General features: G+C 33.5%; 1 protein-coding gene across 5 annotated transcripts in view; it reads left to right on the top strand.

Annotated features, from left to right (window-relative positions):
* Nucleotides 1-22,786, top strand: part of LOC129005583 (uncharacterized) — a 124,983-nt gene that overhangs the window by 50,906 nt on the left and 51,291 nt on the right. For 4 of the 5 annotated variants that reach the window (XM_054434510.1, XM_054434512.1, XM_054434508.1 and 1 more), the window contains exons 2-3: nt 18,416-18,545; nt 21,335-21,492. In XM_054434510.1, the coding sequence (XP_054290485.1) occupies nt 18,442-18,545; nt 21,335-21,492 (262 nt within the window). In that variant the 5' untranslated portion in view covers nt 18,416-18,441. Of the gene's footprint in view, nt 1-14,978; nt 15,250-18,415; nt 18,546-21,334; nt 21,493-22,786 lie in introns of those variants that run through there. The other variant, XM_054434509.1, reaches the window with a different exon arrangement.

Raw genomic sequence — 22,786 nt, 5'->3', positions numbered from 1 at the left:
GGTACGCAAATTCCAACTACATATAATACATCTTTTATGCTTCTATTAATATATTTATTTTAATTATTTTAATATATGATAGTGATTTTTAGTACTGTAGGCTATTATGGCGAATTTAAATGTTTATATAAGTGGGATGTATGCCTATATATAAACGGCTATTATGTGGGAAACATTTCTACAATACACTAAAAGCCAGATCAGCTTTTGAAAAATGATAAAATATTTACAAGAAATGATGATATATTTCATAAATATAATTCATCAAAACATCCAACATCTCCAATCTAAAATTGACTCTTTAATAATAACAATTGAAGAAATAAAACCGGAAGTAATTATATATTAACTGAGCACAAACTAAAAATGCATGAAATTCAAAAATTGAAAATACCGGGTTATATAGTAGCTAGTTGTTATGCCAGAGCAGATTACAATGGTGGAGGGGTAATTATTCTTCTATCAGAAAAAAAAATCATTTAAAAATTGAAATTGCCAATCCATTAAAAACATTAATCTAGATAAAATATTTGAGTTTTCATTAATTGAAATAAAAACAGGGAAGGAAAAACTAATAATTGCTGGGGTATATAGAACACCATCAGAAAATATTGATGACTTTCTACAGAAATTAAACCTGTTATTGGATATGATGGACAGAAAAAAGACAAACTTTGTAATGGTGGGGACTTTAATATTGATGTTTTAAAAGAGGGTAAAAACAAAAGTGATTTTATGAATATTTAAAAAATGCATGGTCTTCATTATACAATTAATATTCCCACTAGAACTAATTAAAAATGTGAATTAGCAACAGATAATTTTGTAACTAACATAAATAGTAAAAGTTACGGAGTAGAATGCTTTATCACTGGGCTGTCAGATCATGATGGGCAACTGTTTAAGTTAATAGTAACTAAGGGTAGCAATGATAAGAAGTGTAAAATAAATTTGGAGAGTAGAAAGTTCAGCCAGGATAGTATAAACATGTTTATTAAAGATCTAGCATCTAGCTAATGAAGATTGGACCCAGCTGTAGGCCCTACACTAGACCAGTGGATGACAAATTTACCTATTTTTACGATATTCTGAAATATTATTTCAATTTGCATTTTCCAAAAGCCAAAACAGTAAAACATAATAATCACAACCAATGGATTGATGATGAAGTCATTTTTAATAGGAGAAACATACCTAATTGATCAGTACCATGTGTATAGAAACAACAAAAGTAATATAGTATTAAAAAACCTTATTAAAGAACAAAAGAAGCAGTATTACCTAATGATTCAAACAAAGAAAAAAAATATGTTTAGTAATAAAATTAAAAATTCTGCTAATGTTAACAAAACAGTATGGAGAATGGTGAACAAGGAAATACAAAGTAAAAGAGAAAAGCAATTTTCTAATATTGTTCTAAATCACAATGGAATTAAAATTAAAAACCCTGATATTGTTTCAAATGTTTTAAATGATTACTTTGCTGATGTGGTGGAAAATCAGGTCATACCCAAAATAACCTTAATAAAAACGTGTTACCAGTTAGTATAAACGCTTACTTTACAGAAACAAGATTCAATTGCAAAACCATTGACGAGAAAATTCTAAATAATATGATTGATTCTCTGGTCATCCGGATATGACGAAATTCCAACTAAAATTCTAAAAGAAGCCAAATCAGTTCTATTAAAGCCATTGGTTCACGTTATAAACTCTTCCCTTATAACTGGTGTTTACCCGGCACAGCTAAAAATTTCCAAGATAATTCCTGTTCATAAAAAGGGGACACTTCAGGAGGTTTCTAATTATAGACCATTAGCAATAAAACCATCACTTTCCAAACTCTTTGAGAAAAGTATACTGTACCAATTAATAGATTATTATGAAAAAAACAATATGTTAGACTCATAACAACACGGCTACAGAAAAGACAAGTCCACCACATCAGCATTGATATCTTTTATTGAAGATATTTTAGATAATTTAGATAAAGACAATTGTGTTGTTGGTGCTTTTTTAGATATGACTAAAGCTTTTGATAGTGTTCACCATCCCACATTAATCAATAGTCTTGAAAGTAGGCCTAATGGTATTTCTGGTAATGAGTTAAACTGGATTAAGTCATACTTAGAAGGGAGGAAACAGTATGTTAACATTAAATTTGTAGACAACAAAAATGAATATGATGTTAAATCTAAGTTAAGACAGGTTAAATACTCGGTCCCTCAAGGATCTGTTTTAGGGCCGTTTTTATCTTGTGTTATCTGGGAGGTATGCAGGAACTTTTGACAAATAAAATTGATAATATTAGACTATGTCTGTATGAAGATGACATTAGCATGTCAATTCATGACAAAGACAAAACTGAAGCAGAACAAAAAATGAAAGAGGCCATAACAGTAGTAAACACTAATAAGGCATTAATAAGGCATTTATTCAGTCATTCAGCACATTACAAATTAGCAATAGACATCGTCACATTTTATTTACAAGACTTCTCACGGTCTAACAATAAAGCTGGGTTTTCCTAGACGCGGAGTCGGCCAGCGGAGAGCGGACAACGGAGAGCGGACTCAGCTTGTCTTAGGTAATTTAATGTTACTGTTTTCCTAGCAGCGGAGCGGAATGCCATGTTAATTTCAATTCCGCTCTCCGTTGTCCGCTCTCCGCTGGCCGACTCCGCGTCTAGGAAAACCCAGCTTAAGAAAATGTAGGCTAAAATTTAAAAACACATCTGACATGTAGGCCTACATAGAAAAAACATTTACAATACCATGCATACACAACATTTAGTTAAATTACATAAAATCAGTCTCATGTGGGCAAGAATAAAAAAATTCACTAACATTATCAATACCCCCGTCGCAGCAAACCTGCATCCTAAGCGAATTTCCATTTACCCGGCTTGATTTCTACTAAAATATTCCTTATAAATTTTCAGATTTATTTCCTATTTAAATAACATTAATTTTAGTGAGTAGTTAGGTTTGCTGCTACAGGGAAGATGTTGAGATGTGTTTTTTCAATTGAAATATTGATAGCTTAGTATAAAATAAACCAAATTGCCAAATTTGATTAAAATATATCCATAAACAAGCAAACTAGAACAGTTTATTTATTCTCCATAAGAATAACATGGGAATTTTAAATTTACAATTTTTTTAATTTTCTCCGTAGTCAATGAACATTCAAAAACACTTCAATATACTAAATTATTTGTTTTTTAAGCTCTTCAAAATGGTCTAGAGAGAAATTTAGAAATTTTAAGTTTTTAGGGTCAAAAATGAGAAAAACCCATTTTTACCCCATAAAACCCCCCATAAACCCCTGATCCCATGGTCCGATTATGCTGGTTCGCGAACTCGTTCGAATAAATGTAGGTTTACACGTTTGTACCAAATTTCATCAAAATCGGATCAATTTTGCTCGAGTTATCGCGCTAACGGACACATATATAAATATATATATATATATATATATATATATATAAATATATATATATATATATATATATATATGAATTTGAACGGATGGTGTTTTTGGCCTCTGGGGACCTCAAAACGAAAAAGTAAATCGGTCCCGGGTCTAGGTCTTACCATGAGACCTACGGTAATAGCTTATTCCCTATATGGGAAATTCGCTAAAAGAGTTGTTTAAAAGCCATTTATGGAGCTTTTTACTAAAAACAGTTACAGACATGTTTTGGCAGACATTTGGCAGCTTGTTGAACATATTTAATCCTAGGTAGGTATGGTAATTCATAGTTTTTGAGAGTCTACATCTTTGAAGGTCCAGCTTATTTTTTTACACTTTCCTAAATGAAAGAAATCTTTTATTAAATAGAAGTAAAACATCATTGGTGAAATTTTCTTGCACAAACTTAAAAAAACAAAGCCAAATTTGATAATTTTGAAGAAAAAAACAAAGTTTTTGGGACTTACAGTTGATAATACATTAAACGGCCAAACATGTTGATAATGTTTGTAGGAAAATAAGCTCTGGAATTTTCATTATCAAAAGACTTCGCCCGTTTTGTAATGAGCAAACACTGAAGACAATTTACTATGCTCATATCCATTCACATTTATCATATGGATTAGAAATTTATGGTGGTACAAGCGACTATAACTTAAAAAGAATATTATGCTTACAGAAGGAGGCTATTAGATGCATGCTAAATTTAGAAAGAGATGCCTCTTGTAAAAACTATTTTAAAGATTTAGGGTTTCTAACAGTTTATAGTTTATACATTTACAAAACAATACTTTATGTGAAAAAAATGAATCAAAATTACAGCGACAACAGGACATTCATGAGCATGACACAAGGAACAAACAAAATTTTACAGTTAAAAAGCATAAAAAAGAAAAATTTAAACAAAGACCAGATTATATTGGCATCAAATTTATCAACCACCTCCCAGAAAGCATTAGGAGAGAGCTGAGTATGAATATGTTTAAAAGAAAATTGAAAACATTTCTAATAATTAATTCTATTTATAGTAAAGAGGATTTTTTTAAACTATGAGTAGACTATTTATTTTAATTTTTTAACATTATGTGTGTATAACAATGTAACAGCAATGTAACAATGACGCATTCATGTGCAGTTATGTACGTTCTGAATAAAGATTTGATTGATTGATTGATTGATTGATGATTATATTGAACTGTTAAGTACATTGTGAGTACGGGATTATCATTAGTTACGTAATCTTTGAGTTGACTCTTTTATTTAAACTCATCGGAATGTATAACTTATATTTGTTTATAAATAAGTTATTTGTTTTTAAATAACTCCTTTACTTCTTTGCAATTGCTCGATTTCGAGCAACATGTACACTAGTATGTCGTCAAATCGTCGTTAAAATTGGTTAAATACTGTTTAAATATAGGCCTACAATTTTTAGCACGGTGTTTATAACTAAACTAGCCCAAACTTAGATTTAAATCCATCTAATACCTGCTCTGGGGCTCAGGTCCTTCTTGGAAATACCTGGGTAATCCTATTCATAGTTTTTGCCCAGCTTGCAGTATCAAACACCCCATATCACCCCTTCCCTACTTCCCTCTTACCCACAAAATCTTTTCAATTTACCTATAGGGAATCTTTCAGGGGCAACAGACTCAGAGCTACCCACGTTCCCTATTGTTTGTTGCGGAGGGTAAGTTTCTCATAATCACCAAATCACCCCAGGCCGAAAGTCCTACACTCGATTCAAGCCAGGTACTTCGTCCATATCAGCCGAGCACTCTGTCCACTACACCACGAACACCGATGGCTGTACAACGTATCGTTGTGGTAATGACGTTCCGGGCCCCCACAACCCGGTGACGTCACTGCCGGACGCCTAATCCACGTCCGGTTACCGGACGCGTATCCTCTGTGTATTTTTTAACATGTTAGGCCCACTTATAATCCATCTTTCAAATACTACACTTCAGGTTGTGTTCAAACCAAAGCGTTGAACGAAAATATAACCTAAACTATAAACACGAAATGACAGATTAAATCGTAGTTATAACTAGCTGTGTGCCCGTTCTACGCACGGGGATCTTATCATAGTCAGTTAAAACCTTCTTATATAAAGCACAGCAGTTGGTTTGCATACTTTCAGATATGCTGACAAAACTATTCCTTCGCAAATACAGTATCTGACAGTTTCAAGCCAAAACTAATGCTTCGCAATTAAATGTCACCCAGATCTTGTTGGTCCATATGTTAAATCCAATGATTAAGCTGAATAAACGGTATCAGCATTATTACCTTATTACTTATTACCATCTTCTTGGCCGTTGACCCATCGTCTAATGGGAATAGGCTGTGTCTGCGTAAAAACTACTTATTTTTATTTCCGCACATGTGTATATGACTCACAAGTTTAAAATATGTAAAAAAACATAATTTTAGTACTCATGGCGGTCGCTGTGTTCTACTTCAGCTCATCCAAACTACCTTCCAGGAATTCCTTTATTGAGAAGTAGGGATTTTTACGGAAAAAAATTTCCTGTGGTGGTTTTAAACTTTCTGCTGGCGAGGGTCTTAGTGGCAGCTGGGAGTTTGTTGGAGAAACGGATGGCGCTTCCAGGGAATGAGTCCCTATTTCTACTGAGACGAGTGTGAGGTATATCGAGTTGATTTCGGCCTCTTGTATTGTAGTTGTGAATGTCAGCCCTGGCCACCAGGCCCAGTTCATTGTTCTTGATTTCCTGCATGCATGCCCATATGTAGTGGCTATAGATGGCCAAGATGCCCAGGTTTTTGAAGATGGGTTTGCTATGCTCATGGCGATGGCTGCTTGTTATAATGCGCACAGCTTTCTTCTGGAGCTTCAAAACTCTGGCTGCTCCAGCAGCGTGTCCCCAGAGATGTATGCCATAAGAGATATGACAATGAAACATAGCATAGTACACCATAACCAGGTAGGAACCTGTAACACACTTCTTCAATCTCCTCAGTAGAAATATGACACGAGCCAGCTTAGTGCATACATGTTTGACGTGATCGCTTCAGTCCAGAGTTGAGTCAAGGTAGAAACCCAATAGTTTAACACTACCACCGATGTTGTTTGGGGTGCGTGACAGAGTGCAAGTCAACCAGTTTGTCTTGGTCTCATTTAGTTGCAGTTTGTTTGCCCTGAACCACAGCTCCACATCTTTCAGATTATTTTTCGCTAGTTCCTCTGCAAGGAGCGGTGTTTTTCCTCTGATATACAAGGTAGTATCGTCAGCAAACAGCACAAGATTTCCATGCCACCCCAAGTCGTTAATGGCAATCAGGAAGAGAAGTGGCCCGAGAACTGAGCCCTGAGGGACTCCGTGCAGAACCTCCCTTTCTGCGGATTTTGCACCCTTTAAGTCAACCACTTGTCTTCTGTCACTTAAGTAGCTACTAAGCATGGAGAGAGCTTTACCTCTAACACCAAAAGCTCAAAGCTTATCAACAAGGATTCCATGGGGAACACAGTCGAACGCTCGACTCAGATCACACAGTGTAAGAGATACTGAGTCGCTGTCTTCAAAAGCGTTTGCGATTTCATCAGCAATGACTGAAACTGCTCCAGTAGTAGACCTGCCCCTCCGAAAACCGTGCTGCGAGTCACTAAAAAGGTTGTTTGACTCAAAGTAATTGCAGGTTTGTTCCTTTATTACTATTTCGAGAACCTTGCCGAGGACAGGTACCAAAGAGATAGGCCTATAGCTAGCCAGAATGTTGGGGTCTCCCTTTTTGTATATAGGCACTGTCCGTGCCATCTTCATAAGTGCCGGAAAAAACCCTGCTGCAGGCTGTCATTGATAGCTAGGGTGAGGGGTGCAATGATGACATCCGCTACTTCCTTAAGGAGCTTGGTAGACCACCCATAGTAATCGCGGCTCACGGTGCTCTTAAGCCCACTTATAATCTTCCGGACCTTTTCTTCATTTACTTTACTCCATGCGGTCTTACTAAGGTCGGGCTGAAACTCCGGCATCCGATCTTTCAAAATGTCCAAAGGGTCAGAGGGAGCATCAGGGATACTGGTAACTATTCCATATATATTCAATCAACTATTTCCATATATCCATGATATACTGGTAACCATTTTGACATACTTTCTCCCATAAGTTTGTCAACAACCTTTATCATGTGTAAGCGGTGAGAGTAAATATACGGAAATGGGATTTGTACAATTTTGTTCAGTATTTAAAGGACTATAACATAACTAGGAGAAACCCGTCGAAATCGACGGTTGCTTTCAGGGCTTACGCTAATTCATCTAACTGCGATAAATTGAGTGAAATTATACATATTTTGATCATTTGGCATTGTTTAAAGAGTAATAAGTGTAAAAACGATAATGATATTAATTGCGTTAGTTACCAAATATGGTTGATCATTCAATGAATAAAATATTTCCCATACCGTACCAAAAAAATCTCTCTACGGAATGTTAGGTGTAGTGGAATATACTTGAAGTAAAGTTGGCTTTTATTCCTGAACTGTTAGGGGCCTCCTCGTTTATATGGCCGTGCGGCTTCATTGGCAATAAATAATGCAAATAACATAGCAATGTGGCATTTCCAAAAAGCAAAAAATACTGTAAATTGGCTGTTACGTAAATATGAAATGAAATGAAATGAAATGAAATATTACTTTATTATCACAAAAACATTTCACAGATCCAGCGTTAGCTGGTGAAACAGGTGATATTGTCAGAGATCTTAAACACTAAGTTACATAACAAAACTAAAATCCACATAGCTTAAACTAAAATATATTTACTTATCATTTAAATAATCGGAAATATTATAATAATTTTTCTGTAAAAGGTATTGTTTGAAATCATTTTTAAATTTTGAAATACTGTTCATTTCTTTGAAATTAGTGGGTAGACTGTTGTAAAGCCTTAATCCCATATAATAAGGAGATCTTTCATATAAACAAAGGCGATGTCTTGGATATTGAAAATTTTTTGAGCGTGTAAGATATGGATGACTGATTTGTTTATCATTGTACATTTGATAATTAATTTTAAAATTCACCATCATTTTAAATATATAAAGTGAAGGCAAAGTTAATATCTCATATTTAGCAAATAAAGCTCTGCATGAGGTTCTTTTAGGCATAAATGATAATATCCTTATAAATTTCTTCTGAATTTTAAAAACTGCTTTAGAATAAGAAGTTGCTCCCCATAATTCAATCCCGTATTGCAAGACAGAAAAGAACATTGCATAGTACACTGTGAGTTTAGTTTTTAAATCTATTACATTTCTCAAAACATACATTTGAAAGCAAGCCGTATTTAATTTACCAACTACCATTTTTATGTGTGTTTTCCATGTTAAATTCTTATCGATATCTAAACCCAAAAATTTTGCATTTTCAGTAAAGGATATAATATTATTATCATAAGATAATTCAACAGTGGAGTTTTGCCTATTCTGAATTGTTTGAAATAACATCACCTGTGTTTTAGAATTATTAAGTTTCAGCCCGTTGGCTGTAAACCAATTAGATAAATTAAGAATAGAAAGACTGATTTCTTGTTTAAGATTTTGCAAATTATTTGATTTAACTATTGCTGTAGTGTCATCAGCATATAAGATAAGGTTAGACGATACATTTCGAGGTATGTCATTAATAAATATTAAAAATAGCAAGGGGCCTAGTATTGACCCTTGCGGAACCCCACATTTAGTGTTAAGCCACTGTGAAATACATTTTTTACCATTTTTTACGATTATTGTTCTTTGATGTCTGTTAGTCAAATATGAATGCATCCAAGACAGAGCCATATCAGAAAATTCATAATATTTAAGTTTACTCATTAATATATTGTAATTTACACAATCAAATGCCTTGGATAGATCACAGAACACCGCAGCTGTGCTCTGAGACCCATCCAAGCCATCAGAAACCTGATTTATGAAATCTGAGACAGCAGATATAGTGTTTTTCCCAGATCTAAAACCATATTGTTTATTGGTAAATAAATCATTATTTTCGAAATATGAATAGATTTGGTTGTAAGCAATTTTTTCAAAGATTTTAGACAAAGATGGGAGTATTGAAATAGGACGATAGTTATCAGGGTCCATTACTGAGCCTTTTTTGAAAAGTGGTTTCAGCTCAGCATTTTTTAATTGATAGGGAAAAATTCCTTCATCAAAACATTGATTGATTACTAGACACAGAGGCTCTGCAATATGGTTTATGACATTTTTAATTAATTCAATAGGAATTTCATCCCATCCAGAAGATTTTTTATTTTTTAAATTTCTAACGGTTTTTTTAATTTCTAAAATCGATACATGTCTGAACTGAAATTTCATTCTTATATTATTAGGCCTACTAGTATTATTAATCAAATTAGTTGCAGTGTGTAAGCAAGGCATACAATTTATATTTTTGTAAATGTTACAAAATTTATCATTGAGAAAATTTACCACATTTTGTCCATCTTTTAATTGCTTGTCTCCGACACACAAATCAGGGAAATCCAAATGATTGGAATTCAGGACTCCAAGTTCAGACTTCACAACATTCCACACCGCTTTGCTCTTATTATCTGAAGATGATATAACTTTACAATTAAACATTTTCCTAGCCTTATCGCAAACAGCTTTAAATATTTTTCTATAGTTTTTGTAATACTTTTTAAAATTAACATCTTGAACCGTTTTGGCAATAGTGCTTAGCTCTCTTTTTCTCTGACTTGATATTTTAATACCTTTAGTCACCCAGCTTTTCCTATATTTATTTTTGGGTGGTTTGTTAGTGTAAAATTTAAGAGGGAAACATTTATCAAAATTTACTAACAACTGATTGAAAAAATGGTTAAAATTAGTTTGAGCATCTTGTTGAGGCAATGTATTCCAATTAACTCCTGATATGTGTTGATAAAAAAGCGCTTTATTTTGTTTTGAAAATAATCTTTTTTTGTGCTGTATTTTTTTGCAAAGTGCAGTATTTCTTGAAATTTCAATAAAAAGTGCCCTGTGATCCGAAACACCTAGTTCAAGGTTCATTTTAGATCTTATATTCTGGTTAAAAACAAAGTTGTCATTAGTTAAAATATTGTCAATGCATGAGCTTGTATTTATAGTTATTCTAGTTGGAGAACGAAAATTAATTGTAAAACCCTACATGCTGATTAAATTTAAAAACCTAGTTTTATGGCTGGGTGAGCTGCAGGTTTCTAAAATATCTATATTAAAATCTCCTGCTATACAAATCTGATAAGTTTTTACATATTTTTGTAGCTTAGAAAGTAGCAATTCTAATTTATCTATAAATATTATAAAATTATTCTCATATGGAGTTCTATAAATTGAAACAATAATAACATTCAAAATAGGTATTTCAATACTACAAACTTCAAAAATACTTTCTTAATTGTATATATATAAATCTGTCATTTCTTTAAAAACATAATCAAGTTTCAAAAGTATTTTAACACATGATATACTCTTATACTTAAAGCTAACCCCCTTCAAATTTGATGACAAATTGGTATTCTTCATTGTATATATATAAATCTGTCATTTCTTTAAAAACATAATCAAGTTTCAAAAGTATGCATGAACCTCCCCTTGCAATTGAGCTTCTACAATAATAAGCTGCTAACTTATATTTGTTTAGACTTGATAACAAATTTATTTGATTATCCTGTAAACAATGCTCATTCAAACACACTACATCAACATTTGAATCATCCAAAAATAAGTGTATATCATGCAGTTTTTTCACGAGACCACCCTGAATATTCAAGTGCATGATAAATGCATTTTTCTTATTTGCACAAAAGGTTTGACCATATTCCCACTTAACACATTTTTTATACAGATCAAAATGACCCTCTTTGCAATTTACACGGTAGTTATCTTGGTCTAAAAGGCTTACATTAGAGGATTTATCAGCATTTAAAAAAGATGAATTTTTATCAACATTTAAAGGAATTATTTCTCTGGGGTAAGATAAATTTTCTTCAATTCCTCTTTGTTTAGTAGTTAATGTATGGATTGAATTGGATTCTTTTGGAAACTCTGGATAAGTTTTAACACATGATATACTCTTATACTTAAAGCTAACCCCTTTCAAATTTGATGACAAATTGGTATTAATAAAAAACTACTATTATTTAAAGACATTTGACATGGTGGAACTTGAATATTTACACTATTTACACTCTCTAATGTGCCACTGCTCTGCTTTTTAACACTTCCCGGAAGCTTGACCACTTCACTAAACTGAAGATCACCAGGAGTGACTTTTGGACTGGCAGGGTTACTAGTGGAGGTTGGGCTGTTGTGAGTCGGCTTAGGTGAAGTTCTTTGGTCTAGTGTCGATCCATTGGAAACTGATGCAGATGATTCCAAGTGAAGCTCGCTGATAGGGGAAGACTGTTGGGTGTGATAGACATCAATAATTTGTTGTAGACGTTTCAGAAAATAGTTATAGGGTACACCGTTGTATAAAAGCCTATTTGAGTTTTGATAATAGCAGATAATATTTACAATTGCTCCAGTATTTTTTTGAAATCTTATTAAGTTTTGTATAAAGTGATCTGGCCATATTTGATCTCTAACGCAACCCATCGCTGAACATATAAGTATCTTAAGCTGTCTTTTTTTAAATTCATTTGTCAGTTGTTTAAAAGCACAGTCGTAGTCAAATTTTGTAGGTTTCAAAAAATATTTAGTTTTTGTAATGAGACTAAATATGCTTGCTCCTTTATTCACCTTTTGATATGCCAAGTGACTGCTAAGGCAATTTGAAAGGAGGGGCTTGCCAAATTGATTCCGGAAGGTAACCGCAACCCCAGCACTCATACTCCTCTCACTATCCAGGTCAGCTGATATTGTATGCGCAAAACCCACAGTCTCGTTGTTCTGAAATCCATCTATAATGTCCTTCATGTTTGCTTGGATGATATTAATACCAGCTGAATTTCTTATCTGTCTGGGAGAGTTACTATTTACGGATTTACTATTTACAGATTTACTATTTACAGAATTACTATTTACAGGCCTATCACCTCCAATAACATGTGTGACGTTGTTTATCTTAATTTTATTTATGAGTGATGTTATCATGTAGGATAGCTTTTTCTTTCCACGTTGATTCAGATGCAACCCATGATTGGTAAAATGAAACCTTTCCAGCTCGTCAAGATCAATAACTTTTACGCAAGGAGTTCTTACCGTAATTTCTTTGATATAGTTATTGATCATGGTTATATGATCATATGGGCTGAGTCCTTTGGATTTAGATCATAGCGGTGAGGAATAGTAGTGACTATTATTGTTTTACTGTTGCCTCCAGCAATCAAGTTTTCCAGATACTTTTCTAAGTTTTCATAGATATTATTGGTTGTCTTTTTAATTACGTCATTTGAGCCCGATATTAAAAGCAGCATCTTGTTTCTAATTCTACTTCTCATTGCCTCATTATACACTTTTTCGGTAGTTGCCCCGGGCATCACTTGGCCACTAACTTTTATTTTATTTTTACTGCAGAAATTTATTATTTCAGGAAGCTGTCTCCCGTGACTATCTGCATATAATTCTATTTCCATTTTAGTACTATTTTCCCTGTCATGGATCCATTTAGGCACAGCAGATCTTCTTTTATCTTTTGCTGTACTTTGTACTGGGCTTGTGAAGTTGTTAGATCTACCGGTATCTTCTAAGTATTCTGCCCCATGATTATGATGTAGTACATCATAGCGGTTGTTTGTTTGTATTGTAGTGGTGTTCAGGTTAAGGTTAGTTTTTGGCTGCGGCTTTGCTTTTGACACTTGTTTAGGTTGTTCCCATTTTTGGCTATTATTATTGTTTCTGATTAAAAATCCTTTTTCTTTAGTTTTAGGGTCCGTAGATGTTGTGGATTGGATGTCTGTGACTTGAGGTGTAGGCTCTGTTAAGCAGGTCCGAGGCATGCACTGCTCAAAGAACAATTTTTTTACATCAGGTGCTTCAATGAACAAGTGTTGACTGTTGTACATTAGGTAGGCAAGGGTAGCTCGTTTGGAGATTACTTGAGTCCTGTTTATTTTTAGTTCATGAAACTGTTGGAGAGCTAGATCAATATTGTTATTTAGAATTCCCTTCACTATGTGGTCAACAAACAGAAGCAGATATACACCACAGTCAACCATGTTGTCCTGCTGTGGACAGTTGACAATATGAAAATTTGCATTTTCGGGACTATCTGTAATGACTCTACTGACTTTCAGGAAAATTTCTTTAGCAGATTCCAAGTTGTATTGTTTTGAAGAATCCAAGTAGTAAAAAGTATTTCTTGATTTTTGATACAATAATAAGCTCCAATGTGTGCCACCCACTGCACAAACAGCTTTTGCATCGTTTACTGGTATTAATATAAATGATTTTTCTTGTAGTTTTAGAGGTGTTATTAAATAATCTGTATCATCGAGGCACTTGATTGCTTGGCTTACAACAGGGTTTATAAAATAGATTTTTTCATTGTTTACTATTTTATCATTCAGCATTTCAAGATAAATTCTAATCATATCATCATTTAACCATTCGTTGTTAAGCAAAGACATACAATGACCGGTGTTTACATCAGTTTGAATTTCCTTTGCAATTTTGGAGTTCTTCTCAATGTCGTTTAGTTTATTTACAACAAATGAATCTTTATGCATTGGAGTACTATTACTAGATGCTATGTGGTTGTTGAAATCAACAATGGGCTGTGTACTAAGGGGAGTTCCAACGTTCAGTTCTATTGAAAAATCATTTTGCAAGTCAGATATGATTTCTACACTATTTAAACTATTTAAGCTGTATGAGTCGTCAGAAGTACAAACACTGCCACTATCTGTACAAGTAGAAATATCAACAGACTTTATATCACCAGGAGGCTCCAACAGAAAATTTTGATTTGTTTTCTTAACAGAAAAATTGAAATCTTCAATTTTGTACACAAGTTTTTTCTCATCAATGTATTTAGCTAGTTCTTTTTTAGAACGAAATAACTTGCCCGACGGTGAGGTTATATATACATCAATTTTTCCTTTATGAATCCCTTTCTTTCTAACTATTTCCTCTCTTTTCCACCCTTTGGGAATCGTGCATTTTTTATCCTTGCTATCCATATCAAAAAGTATAAAACATAAACACAAAATAAAATCAAAACTACTTTTGATTGCAGTTTATATTTCCAGTAAAATAATTATATTAATTTACAGTTAAAATATTAAATTGCTTTCCTTAAATAATGTATGTAATATCTTAAATAACAATAGTTCTCAATTCTGTAATGAGAAGTGATAAAATATTTAAAATATTTGAATATTGTGGCAATAGCTCTATTAGTAGGTCAGTTGAAGGGTCAGTTCTCCGAGTAAACAAAGCAGCTGATAAGGAGTCTGTCGATTCTGCTGAAGCAGGTTTCAAACTCAAACAGGTTATCTTTAGGTTACAGGTTTACTTGTGGTTCTTGAGTTCCGTAGTTGGTATCTCTTGTATAATTTAAATTACAAATTAAAATTTTCATTGTGTAAAAAGAAAAAATATTATTTTATTTTGCTAAGAAATTAAGTTCAAAATGCTTTTTACCTTTATTAATAATTTATGAATAAGACTTTATACTTTTCCTGCCAGTTTGCTCCAGTCAGTGTAACAATGTGTTTTGGCCTGCTGTAGAAAGTGGAAAACTATTTTTCAAATATTCTTGTAACTTGTGTTTTTCTTTACGGAATTTATCACTTATAAATGTTTATATATGGTTAAATTTAAGGTATGTAGCACTTTAAACACTATTCAATACTTAGAATATATTAAAAAAACTTCTTAAATGCACTGGATACTTCAGACCTGTTCACATATTAAATAGTCAAGTATATACTCCAGTCAAGTAATATTGATGTTTACATGCATTTTTAATCAACGAATCTTATAAAGGATGATGTGATCTAGTTTAAAAGGAATGACCTTTCTGTTATGACAGTAGCTGCTTAAATAGTATTTACTCATTGTGCCATTTTGTATAGCCAAAATGTCGTGTTATTTTCAATAATGTTACCAACCCATTGGGCTACGGTCCGTAATATAGGCCACTGCAAATAATTTGTCACCTTTTTAGGCAAGGTTTCTGTGTTTGGATGTTATTAGACACGGTAAGAAGAGCACATAAACTTCTGCAGATGAATTATTTGTTGGAGAAATATAAGCCTAATTATAAAAAATGTTACAATGCGAGTTTGAGCATATTGTAACTATATGGGTAGGTTACATCGATTTTTTTTAAGCTGCTGCTCAGTGCACTTTAAGAATATATTTTTAGAGATAAACTAGCTGACCCGGCGAACTTCGTATCGCCTAAGTTATAGGTTTCCCCTAAGACAGACCGATGGAAAGAAAGTACCGTTACGTTTAATTTTCAAGATGATCTCGTTCGCATCGCTCAATCACGTCCTGGTTGAAGTTCGTTCGCTACGCTCACTCACCTTTGGGTTGGAGCTCGTTCGCTACGCTCACTCACCTTTAGGTTGGAGCTCGTTCGCTGCGCTCACTCACCTTTAGGTTGGAGCTCGTTCGCTGCGCTCACTTGCCTTTAGGTTAGCTCGTTCGCTACGCTCACTCGCCTCCAGGTTGAAGTTCGTTCGCTACGCTCACTCACTTTTTGGTTGCAAATTAGCTGTTGTCATAAATGTAAAAGAAATAATAGTGCTGCACCCTGTTGGTAATCCTTGTAACTTTAATGCTATTGAACATCATAGAACAGAACCAACTTGTTTAATTGAAACAGCTGTTAAGATTCATTAATTCCATTTCTCATAAGGTTAACATGGGAAACTCCAGAGCCACTGGGGCGGAGCCCTTTTAAGAATTTCGAAACGGGAAATAGTTTACGTCCGATTCGCATACCTACAGAAATTACACACCAAATTTCATAACGATCGGTGAAGTCGTTCCGGAGGAGTTTGCAGACAAACACTGTGACACGAGAATTTTATATATTAGATTAAATGGTTTTTGTTACTGAGTAGCGCTAGTAAACATGCACAACCCTTTTCGTTAGTCTAATAACATTCTAAGGCTCTCTAAGAGTTCAAGTTCTTATATGTATACATATATCTATATTACGTTTTCACTAAGCTGAATGAATACATCGAAGTAAACTCTCTGAAAAGTATGCAGTATATTGCAGTTTTCCAGCTTAATGACTTTCTAAATCGTGCACATATTTCTACATAAATATTGTAAAATGATTTATCTAGTTGCTGTAAACTACTATTAATATAATAAAATATGTACATGGCTCAAATAGTCATCATGCCCTTCTGCAATTGTATTATTTTGTATTGTATTACACAATCAAAGATTTATCCAATGATTGAAAACATGTATGGCAATAATCTCATGAACCTATGATGATCTGTCTAGAATAATATGATAAAATATAGGTTAGACATAGACTTAGACACCTAGGCAAAAGTGGTGAAAAAGGCAGACACCAACCTGTAAAATAGATAAAAGATAGTTCAATAAGAAATAGTTGTAAGAGTTACTGTGATAAAAGGATTTAAAATCATAAAATAACATTGCAAATACTTCTTTTGGGCAATTCAGTAACTCCCAATAAATGTGTGTTGTTTAAAATACAACTAGTTGCTCTGCCCGTGCTTCGCTACGAGGTGAGAATTCAAAAAAGAATAGTACCGTTTTACTTTAAGATACTATAATCTACTATAAGAAACAGTTTCAACACACTTACCAGGAAACATATTGTAGGCAAAGGCTCAATCGTGCTTATTGATTACCGGTATTTAAATGAAGATCTCTTAATGTATTACAGTACTAATATTTTATATAGTGTATAGCATTTAAAATATATTCAAAAGTATAATTCATTGACCACATGGCACCATGAAACAATTCTCATTGTAAACAAATTAAATTAAATATCAGAACAGCATTTCTGACAACAGCTGTAGTTTAATAACAATGTTTGTTTCCCATGTTAATGTTATGGAGAAATACGAAACTTTAAAGGGCCCCAGGGCCTCAATCTCTAATTATTTTCATAAAAAGAAAGTTTCCTGCACAACTTCACGTTACGCAATTTCCAATGACACCAAAACATGTCAATCGGTTCAGCAGTTTCGGAGGAGTAATTGTCACAAAAAACCTGCTTGCGTATTAAATAAGTAATATAGATTTAAAAATTAACAGCTGTTTCATTAAAATGTACTATCCACATGGCCAAAATGTAAACAAATGTGTGGAGGGATCTTTAAAGGCTTCTGGGGCAGAGCCCTAAGGGAATTTAGTTCGTTTTTCTTTTGATAACTCATCTACAGACCAAGACCTTTCTTTGGACACCTCTACCAAGTTTATTGGGACCAAAATATCCATCTTTTTCAGATAGCCTTTAATTCAGCCAAGCACTCAAGCACTGGATATTCCCCAGCATACCTCTTTTTAAGTTTTCACATCAATCATCCATTAGAACTAAACTGGGATTTGGACCAATTACTAAATTACAACACAAACCCCCAAACAACCAGGGACAAATGGGTACAAGCGCACCCACAATGCACATTCGCCTATTGGGTCTGATGATGATTGGAGTGTCCAATTGAAATCGATCACCACTTACCATCTTTTATATATTTACCGTCTTGTGAGTAACAGTATAAGCGTAAATATATTTTTTAAGTGTTATAAGACTATCTTTATTTACTTTCCGTAAATTTAATAACACGTACAATGCTGATCAAGAAGTTATTTCCTATTCATCTAACTTAAAAATCAAGACCAGTTGAATAGAAATAAAAACACTAAAACCCCAACCTGACAGTATACCCCACCCCAACCCCCACCCCAACCTGATAAGTATTTTAAAACTATGTCCAACATAGTTTGGATCCTTAATTTCTTACCTCAAAATACTTTTTTAGGTACGGTAGGCTAATTGATTCAAGCAATGGACAAATCAAACTGTTCAACGTTCTCAGTTCCTGGTGCAATGACTGATATGACTATATTGAGCACACCTTTGCCTCAAGCTGCCTCCACTGCGACCGAAAGGTAAATAACTTATGTACAGTAGGATCTCGTTAATCCAGCCCTATATGGTGATTATTAGGGCCAGGTTATAGAAAATGCCATATTAGTGGAAAAGCATCAGAAAATGAAGTAGTTTTACAATAAACAACATTTTTACTGCTTACGAAAACTATGATAAAAATTGTTTGAATTTCTGTACAGTATTATAGGTCTAATAAAATTTTCTTTAATGTATTATTAAAAAAAAAAAAAACAGTGATAAGAAACAGCAAATTACAGTAGGCTACAGTACAATTTCAATCAATGAACAATTATTTGCCACACAGGACGGGAATCGAACCCGAGCAGACGAATGCCACTGGCCAAGTGACACACGCCCTAGCCTTCTCGGCTATCTGTGCTTGAAGTCTGAGGAGTCAAAAACCGGTATTTAAGCTGACACCAGCGGTTGCTAATAGATACCACTACAGCAGGTTGTTCAATGCGTTACTAGGTAGCAGCACTAGTTAGTCACGGACTGTTTAGATGATATTTTTCAGTTGAAACACAACAGTGATCATATATTGTGTTACTGAGGCTTTGCTGCAAAATATTTACCCTAAAATGGCTAGGCCCTATACAGGGTTATTACAAATGATGTTCATGATTTCATACATATATTAATATAGTTTATATTAATTCAACTATATTAATTTAGTTTTATTTGTTATACAAAGAAATAAAATGGTTACAACTTTTGAAAAACTCAAAAAGTTTCGACACAGATACACAGAACTGTAAATGCTCGATACGGGAACCCCTTGTGGTACGACAGATGTCAATAATGTAGTCAAGCTCTTGCTAGACTTTGAAAAGTGTGTCTAGGTCTATTGTTTCGATAGCATTGGTAATCCGTTGCTGGATCTCAAGTATGCTATCTGATAATGGTGGTGTGTACGCCTTATCTTTGATGTATCCCCACAAAAAAAATCAGGGGGTGATGTCCGGAGATCGTGTAGGCCAGTTCAGGGGTGTGTCAATATTCGGACCACCGAGCTCGTTCCATATCTCAGGCAGCACATTGTTAAGTTCAGCCCTACTACAAGTAACATTCAAATGCAGCCATTTCTCTTAAATTTCAAATGTCACTTGCCAATATAGTGGTTATTAGGAGGATAATCGTTAAACCTGGTTCTAAAGTGTCGTTGCACACTAATAACAGATTGGTTAATGTAATATTTCAACTGGCAAAAATCTTTCCTGCCTTCAAATTCAGCCACTACACAACACTTACAACAATTGACTTGACAAACAGCTGATATGCACCCAAACCAATGTAAGGAAACTTTGTGAGTTTTTCTTTCCAATGGTACCAACTAAAATATTCTTAAAACAAATTAACCCAGTAATATTTATAATCAAAATCACGAATATCATTTGTAATAACCCTGTATTACGATAATCTTATCCAAATAAATCACGGTTAAATTCAATATTACATGGTAAACTAGATGTCTTTCGATTTTATGAGGTTTTGGTTGCAAACAATGCTGACAGAACATTACAATTTATAAGAAAACTTGGAAATTTACAACAAAAACTAAGTTTTATTTAATGTTTACTACAAATTCCAGGTATTATCTTAGTTATAAATTGTGTTATCGTCTTATTATCCAAAATTAGCCTAATTAATAAAATAGTGACAACATTACAGTTAAAATTCAACAACAGGTAACTTATTGGAATTGAAAGGCAAACAAAAAGTCTTAGGAAATATTGGCCTAGCACTGAAAGGTTAAAATGGTAATAACGGCACATTTAACAGGATTAAATAACGAACAAAACGGTAACTGTAGTAAGGAATGATGTGACACGACTCGATAAACAGATCCGTACAACTACAGAAATCTGGTTCTGGTGTCTACAGTTACTACAGAAATCAAGCACTGGTTATAGCTGTTTACCCGTTGTAACATTTTACTTTGAAATGTCTTTCCAAAGCAGTAAAAATTTTATAATGTTTTTAAATTGTGATTGTAGATAATTTGTAATTTAAAATATGGAGGTTTTAAATAATATTCTTGTAATTAAGTAATAAACTCTCTATTGATTTCATTCCAATTTATTTATTCATTCTTCACTAGTAGTTGAACCTTAAAAAAAAAGATATTTTTAATCGCCTGAAAGGCCAAATTATATTGTTACATAAAAATAAAAATTATTAAATAAAAGACCACTGATGCACCCTCTGTACTCACGACAATAAATATAATAACATAACTAGGACTTGACCACAAAGGGGAATATGTGCACAAAGTTGCACAAAAGCAATTTCACATTATACATGACAACTACTGACCAAATGAAACCAGGCCACGCGGTCTAACCCTTTTTATAAGCTCGGTTGCGACGTAGGCACTCTGATTATCCATACATGGGATCGAACAATGAACAGCTAATCAGAGATCTCACGGTGATTACAGGCTTATAACAAGATTTAACAAAACTAATACTGCTTTACTTTTAAATAAATGACAAAATTTTTTAAATATAAAACTATGACTCATCAAATTGTTAAACTGTACAAGCTGTTTATTTGACTGTAATTTTATTTAACTGTTTATTTGACTGTACAGTTGAACCTTGTTAGTACGAAACTCGGTAAAACTAATTCCTCGATAAGACATCTATAAGACAAATTTCTCATGATCTTTTTACATGGCATGGCTTTTTACATTTAAAACCCCCCAAAATTACTCATACTACTAAGTTAGGGGTTCTAGGGGCAAAAATCGTGTTAAAATGTTTTAAAATAAACATTTCTGTTGCAGAAGTTACTCTGGTGGTTTAAGCTCAACCCAGAAACACGAATTACTGGAAACTAGTGAGAAACACATGAAGACAGATAAAGACCTGGCTTCCATTGGGGAAGACAGGATGAGCTCTGCAGATTCCTCATTAGGAATTATAGCTTCAGACTTGCTGCGTGGTGAGTTATATACCGTACTTTGCAGTTTTTACATAAGTTACTCATCATAAACTCAATTTGCTTGGTATGCGTTGGGAGCTATTTTGAAAAAGGATATAGTTTAGCTAACTTAAATAAGAGAATTTAAACCCAGGATAATAGATAAGTTACCCAATAAAAGTCACAAAAGATTGAACTGATATTTCCTCCAGATATAGAACCACAGAGGAGATCTTAATATTTTATGTTGTCAATTTAATAAAAATATGCAGCCTGAATAAGTTAATTGTTTCTAGTATTTTTACTTTGTTTTCGGCTATTTTCTAAAAACAGCAAATTTGACTTTCTGTGCCCAAAGAAATATTGTGAGTATCGCTCACTAATCTCACAAACCTCGTAACATAGCTTTAGCCATCACAGAGATCAATTGGGATTGTGGATCATGTATTTTTATATTTTGCATGTTAAAAAATTATACTGTCTACATGTCAGTGCATGTGCATGTCAGTGTGTAGTTATGAAGAGCATTACATTATACTGATGTAATTCGGTGGATAAATAAAACTAGTGTACCTGTTGCTCGAAATCGAGCAATTGTCAAGTACCGATATTATACAGAAGTTATTTTAAAACTACAGTAATAACAGTCATAATTATCGATGATTTTAAAAGACCCGAAAACTTAAATGCTTATGTAACTAATTGAAATACTTACGCTATTTAATAGCGCTTTGGAATAATAAACGCTTCTTGTAAAAATATTTGAGCATTTTTTTGACCCGGCCTTATTTTTTGTGTTTTCTACAAATGTTTCCCGACTTAAAGCTGTTACCAGTAAACATTTCTTGCATGTATTTATTTGATATGACTTTAGGTGGGTTTACTTACCACTGTGACAACATAATGTGTATATTCTTCATGGTTTTTTTCTTCCAAAATAAGTTGCTTAGCATAACTGGCATAAATGATTCATCTCCCCAAGTGATTGTGTACCTGGATTCCTTACTCTGCCTCTCCTCTACTCTTCTCTTAAGTATAAGATTTCCAATTAATTGTCTCCTCTCCTGTTTCCAATATTCCTCCTTTGAATTCAAGAATTATTCTGTTCTTCCAACACAACTTATTAAATGCTTGGATTTGTTTATAACCTTCTAAATATTACAAACATCAATATTTACTCCCAGAAAGATGGTGAGTTTATTTTTATATACAGCTGTTTTTGTTTTGAAATTTGTTTTCGTTTTCAATGCAATTCTTATGGGGGAAAATGCGACCTTTGAGAGCGTCTCGTGCCCTTAAGGTTAAGAAATTTTAA

Source organism: Macrosteles quadrilineatus, unplaced genomic scaffold (genome assembly GCF_028750875.1).
Source record: "Macrosteles quadrilineatus isolate MER2022 unplaced genomic scaffold, UCM_ALF_1.0 Scaffold_24__1_contigs__length_1734639, whole genome shotgun sequence".
Classification (NCBI taxonomy): domain Eukaryota; kingdom Metazoa; phylum Arthropoda; class Insecta; order Hemiptera; family Cicadellidae; genus Macrosteles; species Macrosteles quadrilineatus.
This window is presented reverse-complemented; position numbering and strand designations above follow the sequence as displayed.